This window comes from Idiotropiscis lumnitzeri, chromosome 3, assembly GCF_059441095.1.
Source record: "Idiotropiscis lumnitzeri isolate Australia: NSW breed Sydney's pygmy pipehorse chromosome 3, RoL_Ilum_1.0, whole genome shotgun sequence".
Lineage (NCBI taxonomy): Eukaryota > Metazoa > Chordata > Actinopteri > Syngnathiformes > Syngnathidae > Idiotropiscis > Idiotropiscis lumnitzeri.
Genome location: NC_142393.1, coordinates 17551559 through 17576994, shown reverse-complemented (window position 1 = coordinate 17576994; position 25436 = coordinate 17551559). Strand labels below are relative to the sequence as shown.

The 25436-nt window shown below is 38.9% G+C and overlaps 1 protein-coding gene across 3 annotated transcripts in view; it reads right to left on the bottom strand.

Annotated features, from left to right (window-relative positions):
- Positions 1-727: 727 nt before the first annotated feature.
- Positions 728-25436, bottom strand: part of klhdc8b (kelch domain containing 8B) — an 82190-nt gene continuing 57481 nt past the window's right edge. For all 3 annotated transcript variants that reach the window (XM_088291706.1, XM_088291705.1, XM_088291708.1), the window contains 3 exons: positions 25099-25323; positions 8937-9038; positions 728-4539 (listed from right to left, as the gene is read on the bottom strand). In XM_088291706.1, the coding sequence (XP_088147832.1) occupies positions 4343-4539; positions 8937-9038; positions 25099-25323 (524 nt within the window). In that variant the 3' untranslated portion in view covers positions 728-4342. The remainder of the gene's footprint in view (positions 4540-8936; positions 9039-25098; positions 25324-25436) is intronic.

Genomic DNA, 25436 nt, shown 5'->3' with positions numbered 1-25436 from the left:
AGAAAATTCAATGACTTTATAACAGAACCCTGCATGTTTCGCCCACTGCTCTACTGACATAGTTGGATTCTTAACCAGAGGGAAAGCAATCATCAGACTTAAACCATCTGCAGTAGAAGGTTGTCAAACTTTATAAAACAGGAAAAACATAGAAAGACCAAAGTGGGAAATGTGGTTTTCTGTTGAAACACGTCATGGTTAAAACTTTTATCAACAACTGCCAGGAAAATTGTTCAGGACCCAATAAACGCCACAAATAACTTGAGCTGAGATATATGACTTGTTGGGTCAAGGTGAACAATAAGGAGACCTTTGAAGAAAAAAGGGCTCCATGGTCGAATCAAAAGAATGTAATTGCCGCACTAAAACAATGCCGTAGAGGCCAGCTGAGAGAACAGCACAGCACTGAAACAATCCTCCAAACTTCTGAAACAAAGTTAAAACATCAAAATGGAGCTTAAAGCTACAATCATAAACTACTAATTTGGACAGGTGCAAACAACACCTACATTGTGAAGTACACCATTCCAACTCTGAAAAACTGTTGCGGATCACTTGGTTTTAGGGATGTCTGAGTTACAAAGATACAGGGTGGGTCAAAGGTGACCCACTCAGAAAATAATAGTGTTAACCATAAAGACTTCAACCTGTTTTTGACGTTTAAAATTGTCAACTTGTCAGAGCAAATTGCTTGCTAATTGGTGGCTTCACTCAAAGTCTAAGAAAGAAACTTTTTTTTTTATTCCCTGAAAGTGGCCCAAAAATGAACAATTCTGCCAGGATGTGCAATCTTATGGGACAATTGCATTTGCAGAAAACAAACCGAAGCTGGCATTGTTGGGGACAAGCAAAGACGAGTAGGCCAGTGGCCTACCGACAAACATCAAACAATGATATGGCAACAGATTTTTCGTCCTATACTTTCAAGTTCATGCTTCAAAAGGTTGCCAAGCTTACATCACCTTGAGATGATTTATCTACTCAATATGAAATGTGCTTGATGTCAAGATGAGGTAATATATACACCGTGTTGCTATCATTCATTAAACTGAGGCGGTAGCGGCGGTTGGTGCAGGTCGGAAATGCAACAAATGTCAGTAATACTGGCTGAGGAGCAGATTGGGCGAATTAGTTACGACAGTGTCTCCAAACAAAAACCCAACAACAAAGTGTGCTACAGTGTGTCATACGACATCAGAGATGATATATGCACATCGCTGGAGATAAAAGAAGCACAGTGAATGTGGTCAACACCAGATGACGTTGCCTTGGACATGGATGACATGCATGCTTGATTTAGGTGATGTTTGAAGTCTGGCAGCACAAAAGGTTTTCTTAAAAAAAAAAGGCTTTACATCAGTCAGACAGAAGCAAAGAATTTCTGATATTTTATCCCACATGAGCAAATAATTATTTAAAATTTGAAGTACTTTAAATTAATTACTTCTGCACTGAGCAATAGTCAATAAATAAATATATTTAATTAGATTTACATTTTGAAGGAAAATAATTTAAATGAATAACTCACAAGTAGTCTAGAAAAATGTTAACTTGTTGGGTCCTATTTTTGTGCCAGGCATAAATCATATGCACACCAGTGGACCTGTCTTTATTTTTGTATTTTGCGAGACTTTACACTCATCGAATTGGACATAATGGGGCGTGGATGAAACATAGCCTTGTCCAATTGTGGTGGCCTCCCTTGCTATCAGCAAAAAAAAAAAAATAGATAAAAACTGCAAGAACTTCCCTTGCGGATGATGTAGTCTTCCCCGCATGTGATGTGGGCTTTTGGAGACCACCTTGCACCCAAGACCGTGTGTCAATGTACATCCCCAACCCACCACTCCCCAAACTGTTGTGCCACGCGGTCAAGGCAGTGCTATTAATATGATAATTATTATAATTAATTCAATGTATTGATTCCTCCAACGGTTCTGAAGGATTGTCCTGCCTTGTTGCCATATTTCTGACTAAAATAGATGACATCCACCAGACACCTCCGAGGAGCACAGAATCTTTCTGCTTGTATCTCGATCAAATCACCACCACACCAGCTGTGCCGCACAACAGACCTCCTTTTAGGACGTCTAAAATTTAGCCTACGTTGTGTCACCAAATTGCGACACGCGCCAGGGGGCATGGCAGCCGCGTCATCCAGAATGCCCATGAGGCCTAGCGCATGAGAAATTGGAACTTCCTCGGGACGAAAATTGTGATGCGAGTGCTTCTACACTGAATGCAATGTACTTTCTGTAACCAAATTATCAGGTTGGAGGCACAGTAGCTCCGTGCGCTGGAACGCCCAGTGAGGGGCATCAGTCCAGACACACTCGCCGTGGCACCAAAATTAAGTTGCACCCATTTGTACTCTGAGGTTACGAGCAACAGTATATTAATAGCGGCCGCTTTGTGACTGAAGAAAAGCAACAAGGCAAGAATCATTCAAGGCTTTGGATTAAAACATGCTCAGTAACTTTTTGGAGCCAACTGTGAGAAAATTGTCCAATTTTACTTGATTTGTATTCAAATTATTATTTGTATTTATATATATTTATTCTCTAATTTACGCAAGTGTCATATAGTGACAGGCAGGATAATCAAAAGCTCTTCCTTTAAATGGTCAAATATAAATTTACCGGTGTATCCACCTGTTGCCTTTCATGCAATAGAATTAATCATTGCTTAGTGTCAGTACGTCATCTTAGTGTTCAATTCAACAGGCACAGAATTAACAGAGTAAATCCATTTGTGAGTAAATTGAGACGATATGATCCTTATTTCGGTATTCATATTTTTTGTGACGTTTTTGTTTCGTGTTGTATCCCAATGTCAAATGGGTGCGCGCCTTGGCTCAATTATGGGTGAGAAACATTGATCGAGTACCAGCGGTATTCCTCGAGGGTCGCTATCCTGAAATAAAATGGAATTGCGCTCCAGTGACAACACAGGCTGAGATGTTTCCCTCCTCTAATACACCTGAATTAAGTGATCAGCGTGTGTTGCATTGCATTCACATTAGAAGTCGCATTTGTTTTTATAATGTGAATGAGCACATGAAAAGATCGGATTAATCACGCTCTGCAGTGTGAACGTAAACTAAAACATGCAGGACAGCGGCCCTCGACAGCGGCGTTGGACACCCGTACACCTGAATATAGACGTTCCAAAAGTGTACATGTCATACAAATATTTGTCCTCAATCATTTTACTGTTGTTATTCTATTTTTTTTTTTAAATGTAAAGTTTAGTACTGGCTTAATTCAAGTCTAACAAAGACAAGGGAGAAGGTTATCTTAATCCAAGTTGTGTATTACAAGATATTTAAGTATTTATCATAATGACATATCAGAAAGGGAAAAAATATATATATTTATTCTGATTAACGAGCCTTGTGGAGTGCATTTTAACTCAGGCTTAAGCTACTAAATCAGGGGTCTTCAATCCTGTTCCTCAAAGGCCGGTGTCCTGCCCGTTTTCCACCTCTCCCTGGTGCAACACACCTGAGCAATCGCTATCTAGCTTCTGCAGACCTTGCTGATTATCTGATCATTTGAATCAGCTGTGTTGCAGCAGGGAGAGATGGAAAACCTGCAGGACACCGGCCCTCGAGGAACAAGATTGAGGACCCCTGTACTAAATGATTAAGGGATCGGTCCAAAAAAAATGTACGGGTCATGGTATTTCCCTTATTTCAAGGTAATCGACACGTCACTTCCTACAAGCAGTCACTGATCTTGACGAAATGGTGGAAGTCGCCAGGAACAGTAACTTTTAAACAACGCTCAAGAACAACAAAAAAAATGTCCCACAACAACGATGATAGAAAGAATGAAAAAAAAAATCCCAGAAAAATGTCAGATTGCTGATGCAGCAGCAGGGGAGCGTGACACAGATATGGCCCTATGTTCCTTTAAAATCCAGAAAAGTACCCTGCTTTTATTCTAAAAAAAATAGTTCAAAGGCATGTGAAGTCTTCAGATACTGTGTATTTTTGTCTATTTTTTTTGCTCGTTTTTTCCATCTTCCTCTGACATCTGCAAGGAAGACAAGCTGTCAGTTTTCTCTCCTTATCAGTTAGAGCAATCTCAGCTGTCCTTGTATTTATTTGTCCAACTCTGTCAGCAAACGTCTCCAGATGCCTTTTTTCTTTTAGAAATGCTTGCTGAATGTGCAAACCATCAAACGGAGTCCATCAGTCACGCATAAAGTTTGAAAATGTATGTGAGGACGATAGCCTCCATATCCAAGCCACGTGTTTAGGCTTTTTCCACACAAGCACAAAGAAAATATCCAGGCCAGTGTGGCTTTACTCCGTTGCAAGGGTTGCTCTTGGCACACATCACACTGTTTCCTGTAAGCATAGCGCTTCCACAGCATTGCTCGGCCCCTGCGACACCCCACCGATTACGAAGAGCATGCTGGTGGTCTGCAGGAGAGCAGAGGAGCAGCGCGCGGTGGGCATGGGCGCCACATACTCCCAACGTCGCTTGATCGGGTTGTAGCTCTCGACTGAGCCCAACGGTGACGGCTCATTGCCTGCAAAGACAAACACCATAATTAAAACAAAGCAATGGGAAAAAAGCACTAGTCCACAACGAAAAAAAAAATAAAAATGTATATATATATATATATATATATATATATATATATATATAATGGCAGTAACCAGCCCCAAAGGCCTCAACTAATTTAAGAGTAAAACAATAAGGAAAGAAAACAAAGATGCCATTTCGTGCGAACACATTGGGGAACAGTGCAACTGTGGGAAACTGTCGTTGTACTGTATTACTCTGGACTCCTTTTTAGCAGGAGAACAAATTTAAATGCAAATGTAATGTAGAAAAATAGTCATTAAATGTGCATTACTTGATGGCTCATTTGCAAGACTGACTCCATGAGGTATTCACTTCAATTAAAGCGCAAAAACGGAGAGCCGATTGAAACTTGACACATTAGCACGTTTCCCATAACAGCTGAGATGTTCTTATTTTTCCACTCACTTCTTGCTTTCTTCCTTCTTGCCCCCCTCTGAGCGCAGGTGCAAAGCTGTTATTATAAGTCACGGAAAATCATGATATTTCCGTTTCCATGGAGATTCGCATCACAGGGTGTGTTGTGCAATAGTGATGGTAGCAAATGATGGGATGGCTCGGGCTACGTTATTATTCGTTCTTTTCATGAAAACACAAACGCACACATGCACGCACGTGTACGCACTGTTCCTGTTGCTCAAAGGCTTCCCGTCATTGCTTTGATTCGTTGGCCCACAGATGTCATGTCGATTCTCCAGCTGCTCCTTTTTTTACTTCCCTTAATCCCATCCCTCATCTGGTCCCTCCCTTGTCATTTTTTTCCCTCAAGTTCATTTTCAATTCTTCTTTCAATTTTTTTTCTTTTCTCTCCAGACCTTTTTATCTGTCTCTTTTAACCACACAAATCTGTTTCTGCCGTCATTTCTCTGATCTGTGTCTGCCTTTCTCTCCATTTGGTTCTTTCCCCTCCAAGGCCTCTTGTCTCAAATGATCCTAACTTATTATCTATTACTTTAGACATATTTCCTTTTCTCTTTAACACAATAATTCAGCCCTAGTGTTTCATTTACATTCGGGTTGGGCAATAATTCAATCAATCAATATGCATTGTGAATAGACACATGATCATTATCAATTTGAAATACGTTACGTAAAAAAAAACTAAAATAAAAAAATAAAAGAAAGAAAAATCTATAGAAATAAACCCTGACGAAAATATGGCTTAACTTTGTTCAAATGTATGACCAATCATCTCAGTGCAGCAAACTAACACCTCTGGGTGGATACATGAGGCAGAAGTGCCTGTCTTTGACATGATGACAGTGGTGTTTTATTTATTTATTCATTTATTTTTTAAGCTGTCGCTAATGCTCATCAATTGCCATCCCATTCAGGTAAAACAATTAATGTCCGACTCAGGTGGGTTGGTCCAAATTCTGATGAATTGATTTATGAAGAGTGTCTGTATATTTAGTCTTTTCATGTTTTCAAGCACGATCTAATTAGGCGTGCAAAACATGATTGTATTTTTTAATGCATTGTTATGTGCATGTTTTCAAATTATCTTCATCCGTCCCAAATAAATTGCATCCTTAAAGCTCCCTGCAAAATATCATAAGTGTAGGTGTTAAAACCTGCTCTCTGTTTTATTCTGACCAATAAGAGACTTATATTTCTAATAAATAATTTCTAAACAAATGAGCACATTACCTTGAGTGGTGTGTGTGCTCATGTGGCTGTGTGTGTGAGTGGAGTTGCTCGGCTCAGAGACACTTGGGCAAGAAGAAATGGCATTTAAATTCAATCTGTAAAAGTTAGCATTCATAACGTTACTTACGGCCGCACAACAAAGTCAATTTCTGCTTAATAAGCATTTGATTGAGGGGAAAAACAGCTCACATCTGATTAATTGAAACAATTGCTCATGTTGTATTTACTTGTACAAATTTTGTTCAGTCAAGGAGAAAATGAAAATTTGGTGGAAAATTAATTTTAATTTAGACGAGTCTGTGTGTGGGGGAGACGGTGTAAGTTTGATGAGATATCTTCCACGTGTTTGTCATGAAGTGGACAGTGTGGGAGATACTGGCTCAGTGAAAGTACTGTAACATATGACTCATTATTATTACCATTATATAGTAAAGTATCATTACTGCTACTTGTATTGTACAATGGACTTAATGTAAATGATTTGGTAATGTGGTAATTGAATGGACGGGTGGATGAAAGTCAATAACAATTCTTTGGTTTTTGATTTTCGAGTCACGATTCAATTTGACTCTCGATTTTGTTTTTTGATTGTGTCTTTTGAAGGTTTCGTTCATGTCCTTCTTCAGGTCGGAGGGTTCCACGTACACGATGACCGTCGTCATGTAGGATGGGAAGATGAACACTCGCTTGTGTTTGCCGCAAGGCCACTGAGGGTTTACAACACAGAGGCCGATACCATTTTCAGACTGGTTTGTTTTATTCCCTGAATTATGTACGGTAAATCTTATTTCAAAAGATGGGCTATATATAAATGATGCAATTTACATTATTTTTGTATAATTTATTACATTAGTTATTAATAGAAAAGTATAGGGAACAATCTTGTTCTCAGCTATATCGTCAATGCTCCCGTTGATTTCGAGGATCGATATCTGTTGTAATTTTGATGTATATCAATAAAAATGTCGAAATCTTGACACCCCTATTGACATGATCAAAGATCAGTTATGCATTGATACATTCTGCCAAAAGGCAGAGCAGGCCAAGTGCAAAAGTTGCCACATTCACAGACTACAACTTATAAATTCAAATAGTACATAAAAGCATTAGCGCAAGGACTACTCGATTTATCAAGTCAAAGCCATGACATTGCTCTCTTGTAATTCTTCTGGTCACGTGTGTTGTGACGAAAATCTTCAGCATCGCCATCATGGTAATAAGTGTAAAGTATTTTTTGGTGTGTCATATATTAATTTACCTGATTGTGGGTCGGGATGATCGGCAGCAGTCATGATGCAAATTACTTGGGGATAATAATATTAATATTTATTCGTCAATATTTTATTTCTTCTAAGAAGTATTATTAATGCTTTGTGTCAAGCTTTTATTTTGTGTATTTATTTTGATGGATTTTATTATAGCCATTATATTATTTTATTGTATTTTATTTTAAAGTTGATCCATTGACTTTCTATAGTGCTTATCCTCATTTGGGTCATGGGTAAACTGGAGTATAGTCCATCTGATTTCGGAGGAGAAGTGAGGTACACCTTGGACTAGCCCGTCAATCTCAGGGAACATATCGACGAACAACCATTCACACTCACACTTTTGGACAATTTAGAGGCTTATGTGACATCGCAGTGGTGAGTGATTAGCTTGGCTGACTCAGTCAGGTGATCCGTTCTAATCTCCATTACAACTTGTTCTCCTTGTGTTTTGTGATTTTTTTTTTTTAGTGACCAGGCCTTCAGCCCAAAGACAGCTGTGATAGGCTCCGGTTACCAAAGACCCTAATGAGGACAATCACAGAAGATGGATGATGAATAGAATGCCGCAGGTAAAATAAAATGTATCCATCACATTATGTTGGAATGTTTGTGTGGGTATTTTTCCTCTCGAGGGTTTGAACAGCCTTTTTTTCTGTTAAACTGTTAGACATGGCAATATTACACTGTTTTACAGGGCTTAAGTAATCAATTTTTGTTACTCAACATTTAATGTATAATATTTAGGGGTGTAATGGTTGATCCATTTAATCAATGCATTGATGCGTCTGCCCTGTGAAACAATGTGTTCATACATGGAAACACTTTCGATTTTGCAATAAAGGAAAGTTGCCGTGTCTCGCCTTTGCAAATGCTGAGTGAAATACAACAGGAACACGCATCTTGACCGGCACATGTCATCAAAAACAGCAACAAACCGGAACAATCAGCAGTGACAGCTGCCGTCCAAGGTAGTGAGACAGACCAAAAAGGTGTCGCGTTCTAATTGAATCAAAAACTCAATGAAAAACCTCTGCATGCTCAAAGGTTTACTTATTAATGCATACACAAGATTTGCACACAAACTAGTGCATACACACGCTTAGTAAATCATTGAAAGCATTCAGAGAAGCATCTTGCTGCCAGAGAGCATGTAGAACAGCTGACATTATTGAAAAATAATATGTAAAAAACCTTGAGAAAATTGTTTACCCTTACATTTGGTTGTTCTTGATACATAACAATAACAGCAGCAGGTTAATTTAATGTGAAAATATACAAGTTTATACTTGTATATAAATTTCTGAAATCACTTCATTTTTAGGAAACTGCAAAATTTGCAGTACACTCCCCACAACATTTCCCTTGTTCAAAGCGCAAAACCACCACATGAAAAAGAAAAAAGATAAAACAAATTACTGACCAAGACCACCAGCTGCAATGACACGTCCCCCAAGGCAACCTGCTACAAAGTCTGCCCTCTTCTCTCGCATCTTTGACGTTCGACTGGGTTTGATCCAGATACCTGGTAGAGGTGACAGAGAGGACAAAGTTTAGTCCTGAGTCATCATTTAATAAATAAACACATTTCAAAGATCGGATTATGAGACAGTTATATATGAAACACTTGTCCTTGACATGGCTATGGGGAGACTGAGCCCCTCCCAGTTGCGTTACCAACACAAGATTATTGGTGAACAATATAACGACTTTTGCATGAATTGATAGGCCCTTCAAATCGCATTCTGGAGTCACACAAACAAAATGGAGAATGTGGCTATGAAATGCTTCAAATTCATGATTGGAGTTCATATGAATGAGGGTGGTCAAAAAAATAATGAACAAAGCAATCGAGCACAATTGAGGATAAACAGGTGGCAGGGCCATTTCTTCATAGAATCCTGAAACAATTGGCTTGATAACAACAAGAGTAGCAGTTTGAATTGAACACAAAAGTGGAAGTCAAGTTGAACTCTTAAAAATTATAGTGTCTTTTTTTTCTACAAGAAAAACTAAACTAAACATTTTAGTAAATTGTTGCAACTATTTCTTCAATATTACAATTCCCTCCCAACTGTACTCTTGAAACATTTCGAACTTTATGCCGGAAACCTTGCGACTTTCTCACATATTTGGACTATTTATTTTTTGTAGGCTCGTGCTCCCCCCCCCCTGTTAACATAAGGCACTTGCAATTGCTAAAACTAAAGGAATGTAAAACTAACAGAATGTATTTTTGGGGCTGCTTGAACTGCACCCCAAAGGATATGGCAATAACAAACCTTTTCCAAATTTCCATTTCTTGCTCTGCTTTCTCGGATGGATTTAGGAAAAGCTGTGACAGGTCAGCTGTTACGTTATCTCAAAGAATTGTGTTTGTTTATAAGCGCAACTCATTTACAGCCTGGGGATACTGACTTCCCATGAAAGGCTCACCAGTTTTGAACACAACGCTCAGCCTCCCTGCAGTATGACTACATTAGCATCAACGACAACGGCAAGACATATTTTAGCAGTACAAGCAATTACCTACTTCAGTGTTACACAGACGAGATTTTCAACTCTGTTGTCCAGTGAAAGGGTATGTATGCGTGTCTGGGGGTGGGGGTGGGGGTGCGTGTGTGTGTGTGGGGGTGTGTGTGCGTGTGTTCTGAATGATAATAGTAATAAAATAATGAAAATATACTTCAGATGTTGGTAATTTTACATTCATTCCAAGATATTATTCAAGTAAATATCAATTAGAAGCTTCTCCCAAAAAAATAGTACTTGAAAAATTTGATTAATCGCATTTACGGAATTAATAAGTTAAAAAAGATAATCCATATTCATACATACACACACACACGCACACACATGATGTGTGGGGGCAGATATGTGTCGGGGGGACTCAGCTGGAGGACAGCATATTTATTTAAGGATCTGACTCAATCCTCTCCTTTCTCCTGTTTTGACATGCCGGGCAGCAGCAATGCTTCTTTCACCAGGTTCAATAAGACACACTCAAAAAGACACAGTATAAGATCGAACAGATCAAGGATGAGGACACAAATCAGCAGATACTGTACAGTCAGACAGGGCACGTGTCAACACACGGGATGTTCAGCGTCAAATTACACAGACAAAAATCATGTCCCAAAGGCCATTGAAAGGAAAACTTGAAAATGAGAGATAATGACAGCAAATTATACAAAAATGCCTTGAACATCTCAGAATCAGCTCCACTCCCCGTGATCAGAGCGCACAAGCCCGTTCAGACTGCTTCATTTCTTGAATGCGTTGATGACATTTCTCAGAGGCTAACTTACTTTCTGTCTTGAAAAATTAATGTGTTTTTTGGCATTCAAGGTTAATGGAACTTCTCTATTTCTCCATGCATAATCTCATTCCATGAGATCCATGGCAATAAAATCTACATTTCCATCTTCATATTTTGGGGTGAACTTTGTAAAGAGTGTCAGATTTAGAAACGCTTCAGCATTAACGCAAATGGTATGACTAGCGTGAACCTTATATTACATTCTAGTTTGGGACGAAATATACTTTATTTATGAGGTCAAATTCAGTAAAAATCCATTTTGTGTAAACAACCACATTTGATATCTTAAATATAACCAATAATAAAATCAACATGGACATCAGAAATATTTTTCCCATTTCGACCAGGAATTGACCGGCGGCACGGGAGTCTTGCCAAACTTCACGATGGTCAAAACCCCAAAGGTACGGCAAATATGTGAGGCATAAGACTATGTAAGAGCACCTTTTTACGCCTGAAAATAAGGATATTACATAACTAATCTGCTCCTTATATATCTGATCAATTCTCATATTTTTTCCTGTATTTATTTCTACTTTAAGCCTGTCCAAGTTACACCTAGGTAAGAATTACATGTGCAGTGCTTTGCTTTATGACGTGTAGCATAAAAAAAAAAAAATGTAAGAGCAGTCCCTTAACGGGAGACAAATCGAGTAAACACAAGCTGTTGTCATAACGTCGGTCTGCAACAGGCTGTCAGACAGCAGGTTGAAACCCCCAACAGGAGTTCAGACAAATGTAATGGTTGTTGCTATTGATGGATCACAAGTGGAGTGTTGCAAGGATTTCAGTGTTGCACTTCATCTAAAGAGTCGCTTAGTCGCTCAGTGGTCAATGATAAAGGTCTTCTTTTGTTTAAAAGCGTTGTCTGGTCATCTGAAACACAGAGCAGTTTGTCAGTGAGCCATTAGAGGAGCAGTTACCAAACACCTAGTCACACTGAGAGACTGAACAAAAATGTTTTTTTGATTGAACTATGAAAATAGCTTCTTTTCAAAGTCGGCTACATTCCCCTGGGCATCTGTACACGATAACCCTGCCATCTTGCTTTTATACGATAGTGTAGTAACAAAAAAAGTGAGTCCACAAACTGGTAGGAAAGTCAGTAAAAAAAACTATCTTAGGGGGAAGGCTTCGGAAAGGAGAAAAGGCCAAACGATAAAAGGGAAGAGGAGGAGCCTTTAAGCTGTATTGAAGAGACAATATGAACAGATTTCAAATGTGGGTTTTATCGCTAGATGTGGATCTCACGCACTAGGCCTGCTCTTATAATATGTGGCAGCTGGCTCACAAATGAAGCACTCAATGCTATACTTTGTTTCAATTTCCAACATCATCTTTTCGAAGCAGGATTTTCTGCAATGAGCGCGAATAAAAACAAATTATGGAGTAGACTGGAAAATACAGTAAATACCGTAAGAAAATTCAAGTGCTGTTGTGTCCCATTAACTCAAGATGGGTCTGGCTTGTTAAAGCAAGTGCAGGGCTCCCACTAACTGCAACAACAACTACTTTCAGCATAATGGTGAGTTTTATTGGTAAGAATTTGTTTCTATGCTGGGCTGTCAATAAACCTCTTCAGGAGAAACCTGTCTATGGTGCAAACACTTTTGGGGCCACTGCATTAGATCGCATACCTCCACCTGAGCCGCCTAATTAGTATAAGCACCAAATAGTCAAATTTCATGGAGAACCATCTACTGTGTCAAACTAGATTTTGTCGTTAATGAAGAAACAGTATGAAAAAGTAACCTTTTGCTCACATAATGTTTTAAAAAAAAAATGCATCCACACCTGTTTCACTAGTCACACACACATCCAAACCTCGAAGCTCTTTTTTATGAAGGCAATTCTAGAAATAGAATAAAAGAAAAATACAACGCTACAAGAGCAATGTTATGAAATGGAAAAAAAATGGCTTTAATCCAAAGAGAAAAGATTAGGGATGTTACAAGAATTAAGTTGTGATATGATGCAATTATTTGACAAAAATCATTAGAATGATATGCCAATCGATGAGGATTATCTTCAGGATAAACACAGACAACTGTTAAAATGAGAACTGCCTAAGTACCATTAAGATGCTGCAATGCGGGTGAGATTAATCCCCCTATGTTATTGATCAACCTGTGATCAATTCACTAATTTGCACCTATTATAAGAATTGAAAGACTGTTGAAGGTATTCCTGGAGGATGGCCATGTATTTTATTCCGAGTGGCTCAGCGCCATGTTTGCGACACAGTGAGGACCCAGACCTAAGCTGCATTTGTTAAAAGATGCTCGTTGAGCAGATGATCCTTGACACAGCAATTACCGCAACTCAGTCGTATCCATCAGCGCTGTGGGGATGTTCAAGAACAGTGGGGTGCAAGAAATGCAGCCGTGCACCAGTCTGCTAATAGTTCCATTTGGTCATGCACTTAACTCAACGCGGATTTGTCTTGAGGCTAGCTTGACAAGTTAAACTTGCCATTAATCTATTCCACTGTCATAAGCATACCGCAAACCCTGAACTACAAACACATTACAGTTGAATCCCATGAATGGTTTTCTTCTTGATTATGATGCCTGAGCCTCTGAGCTAATCCTCATTCAAATGCATGAGCCAACTGCAGTAAAATTCAAGTAATTCCAGCCCACTGATTTTTGCTGAGAAGCATGATCTTGCCAACGGAAGTGACTGAAAACCCAAGCTCAGAAAGTACCAAAGCAGCGAGTTACACAAATGTACCGACATTCTCTATTTGCTATACGTCAGTTCATGTTGTAGGTACAGTACTTGAGATTCGTGATCACCGTGTTGTATCTAATTTCACTAAACTGGATAATGTAACTTAGTTCATGTGTATATGCAAATGACAAACTGTGACCTATGGAGCAATTCACACAAATGGCAGAAGGTACAATGAACCTTTGTCATCCATTCAACAGAATAATAGCTTTCAAATTACCAAGCCCCGATTTTATATCGAATGAAGTTATTTCACTATACTATATGTAGTACGTCTTGTAACACTTGTGTTTGGTGGTCGCCGTCTCTACGGTAAAAGTGCCTCGGGTAAATAAAGCCTGGGGAACACTGGTTTAACTATACATTATTTTTTTAGATGCAATATTTCATCCCCAAAATCTTTCTAGCTTGAAAGGGTCTGACTCAAAGTTTTGCTATCTCTCACTTAATTTGCTTTACATTTCATTAAATCAAGGATGAGTTCTTCTGCATCCCGTGCAAGGAAGAAACTGGTCAGACACCATATGAGGGCGTTGATTCAGCACAATCAGCTGTTTTTTTATTTTTTTTATTTCAGGAATCAATTTATTCAAGAAATAAGCCACTATGCAACATATAAATTATGAACAGTCAAAAAAAAATGGATCTTGAGGCCATTACTGCTCTCAGTCGATGAAGTCACTTTTTCATTCGACATTTGAGTCATGACTCATTTGTCACAGTGGACTAGCTATACAAAAGTGGTTTTGTCGCCAAGTATGCTGCTCTTACAAATGTTGAATGATTGCACTGCATCCTGTCTTATCTCAAGGACAGGGTGAGCGATGGCTCCCACCCAAAGATGAGTGGCCTTTTATTGTCTAATAAAGAAAAATATTCACCCTGCAGGCTAATTCATCACGAGGCAAGCAAATTTTTTTAACACTATGTTTTAACATAAGCCATGAATTTTAATAATAATAATAATAATAATAATAATAATATTCCCTTTATTAGTCCCACAATGGGGAAATTCGAGATTCGAACCCAGGCCTCCTGGGGAGACTGGGTCCTGAACGCGGCGCCTTAGACCACTCGGCCATCCTGGCAGCCAATTGGTGCTTATCCCACCTGATTTAGTGGCACCGTCAACGTAACTACGTAAGTTATTAGGCCTGCAGATATAGAATATACTGGTATCTGGATATCTCGCTGAAAATTCTATCGAATAATCAGATATGTTTGCTCGTTATAAATATAGAAGTGTGATGTCACAACTCCAGTCGCGATTTTGCAGGCTAAAACAACATATTTGAGTCAGCCTGCTTTGTTAAAAAGTGTCTGTCAGCATCAAAGTGTGCAGACTAATTTAGGTCTATTAAACCGGCTTTGATTCGATGGCTCCCGCTGTCTTGCTTGTTTAATGATGAGCCGTCACGAAACGCTGGCAACAGGTGTCAGCGTAATTAAGTCTCTTTTTGCGCCCTTAATTAGCGAGTGAACGTTATTTCAGGACGATGTCTTGTTGATGTCGGTAGGAGACGAGTCAAGTCAGCAGTTATGCTGCATCACGCTGCCGGGAACAACTTCAAATTAAAAGTGTGCCAAGGGATCTATGTCTCTATGTATTATTTGGTAAGGTTTATTTTGAAGTTGGCCTTCTTACCGCTTTCGTGGTGTGTTACTGTCTTGCAGAGCATGAAAAATTGTTGCTGCAGTTACCTTGGCTTTTTTTTTTCTGACAGTGGCGGTCAAGGCAGGGAAATGCCTCGAGCATTTTGTTTAACCAGGGTATCCAAATTACTAGAGGACCTGTTTCAGTGACTTGCAGTGTTCAAAAATAGCTGGAAAGGTTAAGTACAAGAAAACGAAAAACCATGAATCAGCTATAAAACAGCAGATTGCCCAAATGCCATAATTTTTGGAACATGTTAAATTGAGTGCAAGCTAATGAAATATTAATCACGAGTATAGGGTATAACAATATATAAATGTGCCAGCGCTAGGTATCACACAAACACAAAATAATGCTTGATGACCATTTTATACAATTTGAGTACAAATTGTAGCATTTGTGTATTATGTTCCATTTGTAGCAAACAAAATATTTCAGAGGGAATGTGTTAGAAAGAGTAAGGCACAAAGCTTTGACCACAGCAGGGGGACCAGCAATCAAGAAAAAAACTCAAAGAAATGTGTTCACAAAAACAAGACATCCAAGGGAGAGTGTAAATATGCCAATCCACAGAGAGCAAACATATTTAGACTTGTGAGAGTCTGACAGCAGCTGAGGGGCTTTCAAACAGCTGACAGTATGTACCTCTGCAGTCTCTTCTCTCGCCGATTTGCACATTGTAATTATTTTGTAGACAAAAGATGTAATCAGCAAGAACACATTTGATATACTCTCTAATCATGTGATAATATCAGAGCTTACTTTGGTGAAATGAACAACAGTGAGGATGAATGCTGCTGTTTAAAAGCCACCGTGGATTGCATCAGCAAAACAAAATAAAATAGCAAAAAAAAAAAAGGTTCTTTCCAATTTGTTTGGGACGTATTTTATTCATTCGGCATCATGATGCCAGTTTTATAAACTCAGAATATTACAGTGGAGTCCATGGAGCCTATACACCTCCAACAAACAGCCAGACAGAGCTCATTGTAGTACAGTAAACTTGCCCATGAGTGTGTGTACGTGTATACGTGCGTGTGCAAGTGTGGGAGTGTCTGCTAAATGCTAATCATGAATGAACTGTGAATCTTGCAAGGGTTGGGATAGATTATTCTTATGACGAAAATGTTATCCATCCATCACCTGTACCGCTTCTCCTCACTAGGGTTGCGGGGGGTGCTGGAGCCTATCCCAGCTGTCTTCGGGCAGTTAAGCGGGGTAAACCCTGAATTGGTTGACACAAATGTTATATATAACTAATTACATTATATTGTATTATGATTACTCATTTTATTACAAACAGTAATATAAGGACTTAGCTAGGAGTGAAGAATCTTGCACTATAAAAAAATAAACAAAAATTTGAAACTGCCTTGTTGAAGAGCCTATCACTGTTGTGATTGCAATTGTAGTTGGCTTTATATTCTGGTTATTATTTCTGCTAGGAAAGGGATAATCACCCTTTTTGAAACTGAGAGCAACTACGTAAAGTGGAGTGCTACCACTTTGATACACACTTTTGAAATAACAAATTTGCTTAGGTTTCCTTTAATAATAATAATAGATAAAAAAGGTTTGTTTCTACATTAAACTAAATATTAAAAAAAACACAATGATTTAACTAGGGAAAAAAACAACCATTTTTCTAGAAATGTCTGTAAGTGTTTTTAAATTTTGAAAAGATCACTGACACAGCATTCCTAGGAAATCACCATGCCCCACCACTGCAAAGCTATTTTTTTTACAATGGGATCCACGTGCCTGCAGTAGCCTGATGGTTATGACAGCAATGTGTAAATTAAAACCTTTTCCTGAGTCAAGTCAAGTCAAACCCTTTTTGCGTTTTCGAGAAATGGAGCCTGAGCATTGTGAGATGTCAAAACAGGTCATCTGACACTCGTGAGCGAACGCCAATAACTCTACGTCATGATTACATTTGCATTCAGCACAGACGCAGTAAGCTTAGTAAGCGTGGCTTTATCACATGCTGAGGGTTTATTCACTCACTCGATGGAATGGTCAACAGAATAATCAATTCTAAAAAGACTTGATAGTGACAGTTCTATTACACGGTCATACCAAAGTATATGGTGATTAAGTTTTCAACCTACTATGAAAATTACATTCTCATTTAACTCTTCTGGATGCATATTTTATGCAAGTGCACAACTGGCAGTCCTTACGTTCCTTTGTATAAGATTCTATTAAATTAGGAAGAACACTACTATTAAAGCCCTGCTTGCTATAACTCTTGTGGAACACTGGAGTCATCTCATGTCTTCCATTTGGACATTTATGTCTTATCTTAACCTCCTCTCCGAGGACAGATGTCAACTGCCATTACCCTGGTGATTTAGCATAGCTGTACAAAAACATATACATAAGAAAAATATCAACCTTCATCATCATCTTCACCACTATCAGTGCCCTCAGGTCTATTTATAGTTTTGTGCGACAGCATGTCCAAGCCATGTAAAAAGCCTGTCGTTATATATCAGTCTCATCTCGTTCTGGAGTAAAAGAGCTTCAACATATCCACAGCTTTTTACAGAAGTGTTTGTATACAAATGGGAAACATTACAAGCCCCCGAACAAATAATGCAAGGCCACTTGATTTCAAATGAAAGCAACAACAAAGATTTGGTAGACATCTACCAGCTGGGGAACAGCCGATTTGAAAGGCAAACTATTTGTTAATTTATCTATGTGACTATAAGGTGGCTCAGGTAAAAAAAAAAAAAAACTCTTAACTTCACCTTTAAAATTGGGTTTTCTTTGTAGCATTAACATTGTAAAATGGTAATACACAAATCTGGCACGACATTATTACTTCAACAAATGTCTGCTGATTCAATGCCAAAATGACAATAACGTGAAAAACGTACGTTTGTTTTCCTGGTCAACTTTGAAGCATCATTCTTTACTGTGTTTCTAACATGACAACCTCGCAGGCTGCGCTGAAAGCCAGTGGAGAAAAACATTTAAATGCAAATCACCTTGATTACATTTCAGACAGTGTTAAATGAATCCGCTCGGTAATAGGAAATGAAAGGGCTATAACCTCCACTAAAGACCGTAATCACAGTCGAATGTTTTTTCACACCAGATAATGTTGCCTCAGATGAACCAACAGTAAATTACACTTACTATATTAACCTAAAAACCTCGCTACTTTGTACTCTGTTCTTTTATTCATTTACTCTGCTTGTTACTATTCTACAGTGAATATACTATCGGAAAACTAATCAGCAGGCATACAACTTGACTTAGATTTGCAGCTGTCTTACTGCAGAGTACTCATAATTGTGATTGATTGTTGACGCAACATCCACCTTACGTACTTTTTCTTCTTAATACGAGGCATCAAAGTGGTGACCTTTTGTGACCAAGCCACCTTCTCTGACCTTTACACTGCCTCCGAACTGCAACTCCTCTCATTTCGCAGCTGATGCCATGTCGAGTAATGGAAGCATTGTTCTAGTGGGACGTGATGTCACTGACGTTCTTCCTTCTCATGAGGTCACAAGTTAATCACGTATGATCATACCAGCATGATTTTTTTTTTTTAACTAACATCATAATATTGCTTATTTGGTGCCAGAAGATTATTTGGACTGCGGCAAACAGTGCCCAGTGTTTCATTGAAGGGAGCCTCTATTTGAAAAGAGGCTATTATTTGTCAAAATACTTTTTAAAGGTGGCGCTTGACTCCTATACGTCCATTGAATGGTTGATAGAAAATTGTTACTTTTTCAGTTGAGGCAGATAAAGATGTGTATTGTTTGAAACATTTGACACATTATTCAAGTTTCCTTTCCACTGAGTTTGCAGGGTTTGGTGTGTCTGACGAAAATGCTTTGTTTTTAACAAGACCACTGTTTCACATGTGAACCAGAGGATTTGAATTTGAATCTTTTCCTAAGCATCTTGAAAACAATATCATTATTCAAACTCTACTCCCACCCTATTTAGGTTTCCAGCAAAGCACATGCATACAGCATAAAGTGCAAACAGGCAATGTTGTAAATATTCTTACAGCTTTGAGGCACACGTATGGGCTTCCTGTCAAAGATAAGGTGAGGAAGGGGCTCTTCAGTCAGTGGTAGGCTATTATCCCTTAAAGCTGAGCTCATTGAACCTGACAGATGATTAAACAGCAAAATGATAAATCCAATGAGATCAAGAGCCACAAGGCAGAGGAAGGTGTGAAGGAATGTGCCGTTACTGAGACTATGGCTTTATTCTCTTTATAAATGCATAGGGGTCTTTTTCACACCAGCGCAAACACATCAACAGCGACACACAATGCTCTTAATCGGCAACAATGACGCTCACATACTTGCCATCTGTCTGGAATCGAAATATTCCCCAAACACAAACTAAGAAGCAAACACAGACGGTGGCTACAAAATACAGTAAGACTAATGGATCTCAGCATGATTTAATGCAGTAAGTCAAAAACAAGGAGCAACATTACACCAAGTCGCCAATTCTAACCCTCCAACTTCGGCAGGGCGCATGACGTGAGCATGGCCCCTTCTCAAGGTTTCTTATTATTCCTCAAATGACTTTTATTCCCTAGCCCTCCTGTGGGGTTAAGATTTGGGTTTGAAAAGTACTTCAATTTTGTACTTAAAATGCTTGGAATAACAAACTCTTGCACAATTAGTTGGTGACACGATGCTAAGAAATATATAAAAATGATCCCCCCCAAAAAACTTTAGTCTTCACATCCTTCTTTTGAGAGTGATATATTTTGACCTGGGATTAAAAACTTGGCTGTCGTTATTGTTATGGAGACTTTGGTTTGTCTCATCACATATCGCTATCGCATGTTTGACATAGCTTTTACATTGAATGCCCTTCCTGACAGCATGTCCCACTGAACTAAAAGTACAGAATTAAAAAAAATTGACAATGGAAAATCTTCCAGCCATATGTAGCAGCACTGCATAAAGTCGGGTAACGCACGCCCCGTGGCTGCCATCTGTTACTTTCCAGCATTACACATCTTGCGGCATCCATCGGACGCTTCACCTGCAGCGCACAATATGCAGCTACGGTCAGACGCTGCTTTGACTGCACTATACGTCTCATGTTGTCAGACGGAACCTCAATCCAGGTCCCTACAACTCAAGCCAGGGAAGCTCCATGTGTTAGCATCCTGTCTGCCTAATATGCTTGTTATGGCTTTGTCTCTACCCAGAAAATTTGCAAAAGATGTTTGATCGCCATCTTGAAACCTGATGCCAAGTTTGAAAAAACTCTCTTTATCGCCACCAAAACATATTATAGGAAATACTTAATCCACTAGTTCTGCTTTTTTATCACCCACCACCAAGAGACAAGTATAGCGACAGAAACCAGGGCAATGCAATTTTTTTTCATGACAATCGTATCATGTTCGTTTCAATAAATAATACACGTGGTGATTCTTCAAAACGTACGTACCCGATAAGAACTCCAATGGCCATTTTTAGTGTTGTGGCGGGTTGGAAGCGATGCAAGGGTCAGTCATTTATTTGCGATAGTCCACTTCCGTCAAGTTAAGCCTCGTCCTTCAGTGTGTGGATAACTTTTTTTCTCTCACAAGGCTCTGGGAGCCCAGTCCCCCACTTGTTCCGTCCTGAATATGTTCCTTTTTTGAATTGCCATGACGTCAGACTATGCAGCCAGTTGCTTGAGAGTGATTGGCCCCAGTGGTAACAATACGGCTGATGAAACCTCACCACAAGCTTCCCAATCTGTCAGAAGCACTGAAGATATAGCCAGTGATGAATAATGCTACAAAACACACCTACCGTTTAACATATGTATAAAAAGCCATGAAGACGATATTTTTCTGCAACGCCATTTGCATTCATCATGTTCTCCATGAATGTAAACAATCAACGCAGCAATGTTGGGAAAAAAACTAGTGCGCATGGATATTGATTGTTTCTTTGATATCCACAGAGAATCCTTAGATTTATCATAAGTATGAACTCGCACATCATAAAAGTGCGTAGGCCCATTCAAAATTTACCTCCATTTGCTATTCACGCACAAAAAAATAAATAAATAAATTTGAAGTATCATTGCTTTCAATTTGTACATTGGAGGTGGGGTTTCCACTAATGTTCTAATAAAGCATTTTAATCTGTTGACACTGATTGCAACGTGTCAAACTCCCTGGGATGTTTTACGTGTTTCGTTGACATTAAAGCTAGAGCAAGGTTTTATCCTTTTGGGCACAGCATGCAGAATGGCAACTAAGAATTCAAAGCTTGGATTCTATTATCATTGCTTCTTTGAGCATTTGTATGCACCATCACTAGAATTATACACAAGACAAAAGATATTTGTTGGCAGTGTTTGGCTTTTCAGACAATTACTTATATTATGTATATTAATGCACAAAAGTAAAAGGCTATACTTTGGATTTTGACAATTATATTTTCAGTTGCTAGACTCTCCACTTGTGACCTTTTTGACAAGCTCATATTCGTCATTGAGAACTCTTTTTTTCCTTTAATGAAGCCCAGCCAGTCAGAGACAAACAGTAATGATAATAATGAAAATGTTAAATGTTTTTGTAAGTAAACGAAAGTAAAATTCCTAATTATGACTCTTCCCCAGAGTCAAAAAAAGAATTTGGGGGAAATATCAAATATTTCCCCCTCTTACATTTGCATAATTGCGAAATCCATCAACAATTACGAGTTCAATCATTTAAAAGAAAATAGTCTAAAAGCCGGAAGTGCTTATCACCAGGTATTCAAAAATGATGTAAGAGCCGAGGCCCTCAAAGGAATTCAATCACTAAAGAATCTCTCTTGGAGACAGAGCTCCCACTTTGCAATCCTGTTTGACTATTTTACACATGCCTGTTGAAAAACAACAATGCTCAGGGAGAGTTTAAAAATCGAATGCAGAAAGGACCCTTTTCCCCCTATCTGCATCACCATCAGCTTTGATGTGCTCTGACTCACTAATGCATAATCTGCCTTGGTTTGGATAGGATTATGAGCACTGAGCAGATCATGTTCTTACTTATATTAATATGCTCCAGGATCTTATTTGAATACTGTGAGGGGCGGTTATTTTTTTTGCTATGCTAGCAAAAGGATCAAAGGTATCATTAAAAATTATGTTATACACACAGCATGCATTGTTTTTTGTGTCTTTTTTAGTTTGTTTCCTCATGGCGAATTTGTACAGAAGGTAAGCAGTTAGAACAGAACAAATTCAGGCATCAGTGTTCCTCTGCAAAATCAATAATCCAATTAAAAAAGTTACTCTCACTGGAAAACACACTTCAAATATATAAACTCTAGTCCATGAAAAATGTATTTTGTCCTAACAGTCAGGGCGGCGGCGAATGGAAGGCGGCCTCCAACTGCAGACTTCACAGGTGCAATCTGTGATTTCCCTGTTCTACTCCCACCTTATAAATATACTTTGTGCACTTTGATCTTCTGCATGTACTTTAGCGAACTGTGCACCTCTTGTGCACTCATTTTAAAGGGAATGAGAGGAGCCACCAAAGACACAACCTAGTTGACAGTATTCATGCACAGAACGGCGCAAACCTTTGACAACTACAAGCATCTACAAAAATACTAAAAGAAATAAAAGTGCACAGTTAGACACTGGCCCTTTTGCTGGGTTCGAAAATAGAGCTCTATGGTAGAAATTAAGGATTTATTTTTATCACAAATAATGGAAATTGAAAAAAAAAAAAATGTTCCATACCTTGGAATTTGCACATCAAGGATTTTTTTAACTGCCGCAGGCAGTTTTTTTTTCTGTGACATTCTAACTAGGGTTACATGATAATCATAGGTCTGATAAATGATCTGTCCATAAAAGTTTTTTGGGGATGTCAGATAAAATTTCCCCTGATAATTTAAAGGAAGAGTGCTGTGCAGCAATTTCTCCCTTCAAAGATGAAGAAGAAACTGAGCTACACCGTAGTAATCAACTTGGCATTTCTTGTTTGGAAGTTTTACCGGGTGTTTGAAGAAGACAGCTCGCTATTGCATGCATTCATCATACAAAACTTCCAAGAGGAGGAAATACATAGATTTTCAACACAACAAACGTCACATAAATGCAGTGATGATCTACTGGAAGATTACGAAGCAGCAGCATGGCAACAAATAAAATAAAGGAGACTGCTTTGGTCCCTATTAGAGAAGTGTTTGAAAAATACAGAGCATTTCATAAAGACAGTCCAAAAGCCAAACGTCCTACAGATATAATCACTGAGTTTATGATACTTGACAGCCCCATTTTCTGTGGTAACGGACACAAGATTACAGCAGTTTTCATTGCATTTGGCGGGTAAAATAAACTGGTATTGTTGTGGCTGCACACAATTACAAAAACATGCACAGTAGGTAACTGAATGCTAAACAGTCCATAGGTATGAATGTTAGTGTGACAAGTTGTGCCGTGTGACCGATTGGCAACCAGACCAACGTTTACCCAAACTCAGGTGGGAAAGGCTCCAGTTACCAGCGACCCCAGTGAGAACAAGTTTAAGGATAATGCATGAACAGCCTGGGCTGTAAAAGCAGTTATTGAGCATCACTCATTTTAACATTGCATACTATCATACAAGTGTCAAAATAAGTTCATCACTGTGAATTGAAACAAGTAAAAACAAGAAAACATGTGCTTCATTTTAGTGACTAACAAAATGTGAATTAATATGGCAAAGCAGAAAGGAAGGACTATTGCTTATTTGGTGTTGCATGACCAGATATTTTAAGTTGACACTAACGTGATGAAAGTCAATTTGATGTCGAGTCGAAGACGTCTGATATGTTTCAGAACATTACAATTGAAAAAAAAAAAAAATCACAGAGGGACAACATTTACGCACAACATACAGTATATGTGGGAATGCAAGATGAAAACTCACCCTCTGTCACGTGACGGCATTTCTAGTCAGAGAAAAAAAATCTCTTGCTGCTGGGCCAGTCTGGTAATATTTGCACTACCTGGCCAAACAGGGAACTATGTCCTCGTTTTGGGCGCACTTCAGCGGGTTTTGCATGGTGGGCACTTGCGGTGTTTGAAAATCATCACGGCTATCTTCACACATACAATCCTCCCACTTATGTAATGTGCAGCAAGGGGTTTAAACAGACAGCCAGGTGTATTCCACAATGCAAGACCCTCCAGGTACAGTTGGCGATATTTAAGCTTTTTACACTTTTGCCCCTGTTTCCCTCTCAATTACCAAAGCTGCATATTCAGAAATAGAAGACAATTTAAATCATTTAAAATAATGGACTAATTTCATTTAGTGCACTTTCGCAGCAAGCTGATTTGAATAATCTTCATCACCCCTACTGCTGTAATGTAAAATGCCTCACATAAAAACTCACATTCACTTCATCATCCTTCACCATTATTGTCAACTCAGATTGCATGTGGCAGGTGACATGGAGACTTTACTATTTATACTCACATTTCTTTATCACGTCTAAAAAGCTGACAACAAAGTAGCTTTGGCCCTGGTTTTTCTTTTCAAATTGAAGTAACTTTTGATTCATCTTGATGAGTCCAAATGATACAATTTCGCTCCAGACATATCTAAAAAATTAAACAAAGCGTGGACCAAAATCATGTGGTTGCATTTTAACTGGATTGGATTAATACAATGTGCTGGAATGTCATCTCAAGTAAAGCTCGTCTATATAATGAATGAACATCTGCTTCTGTTATATTTTCCTTCTAATTCTACCCCTAAGTTGCCTTACTGCTATCATGACTCAACAACAAATTATTATTTAACCATACTTGTAGCTTTGACATAAATAGGAAAAAGTACACCCTTCCAGAAAGCGAAATAGTCCTCCTCCCTTCTTGACGTGGCGCGCCACTTACCTTGATCCAGATCATATTCCTCCATGGTGCTGACGAAATGAGGCCTGGAGTAGAAGTTGTGCGGTCCCGGCTGCTGGAGCCCCCCCAGGCTGAAGAGGCTTCGCTGATTTGTTGCACAGCAGGAAAAAGCCCTCCGGCTCGGGATGCAGGGGTAGCGTGTCCAGCTCTTCATTTCCAGGTCGAACGCCTCCAGCGCCGTCACCGGCATCTTTCCTTGACGACCACCTGGGAATAGCAAGGAAAGGATTCAGCTTGCTTCAAGGCCCGAATGTACATGATTACAAATCATTGTAAGCAATAATATGATGGAACAGTTGCAATATGTACCTTTTGGGAAC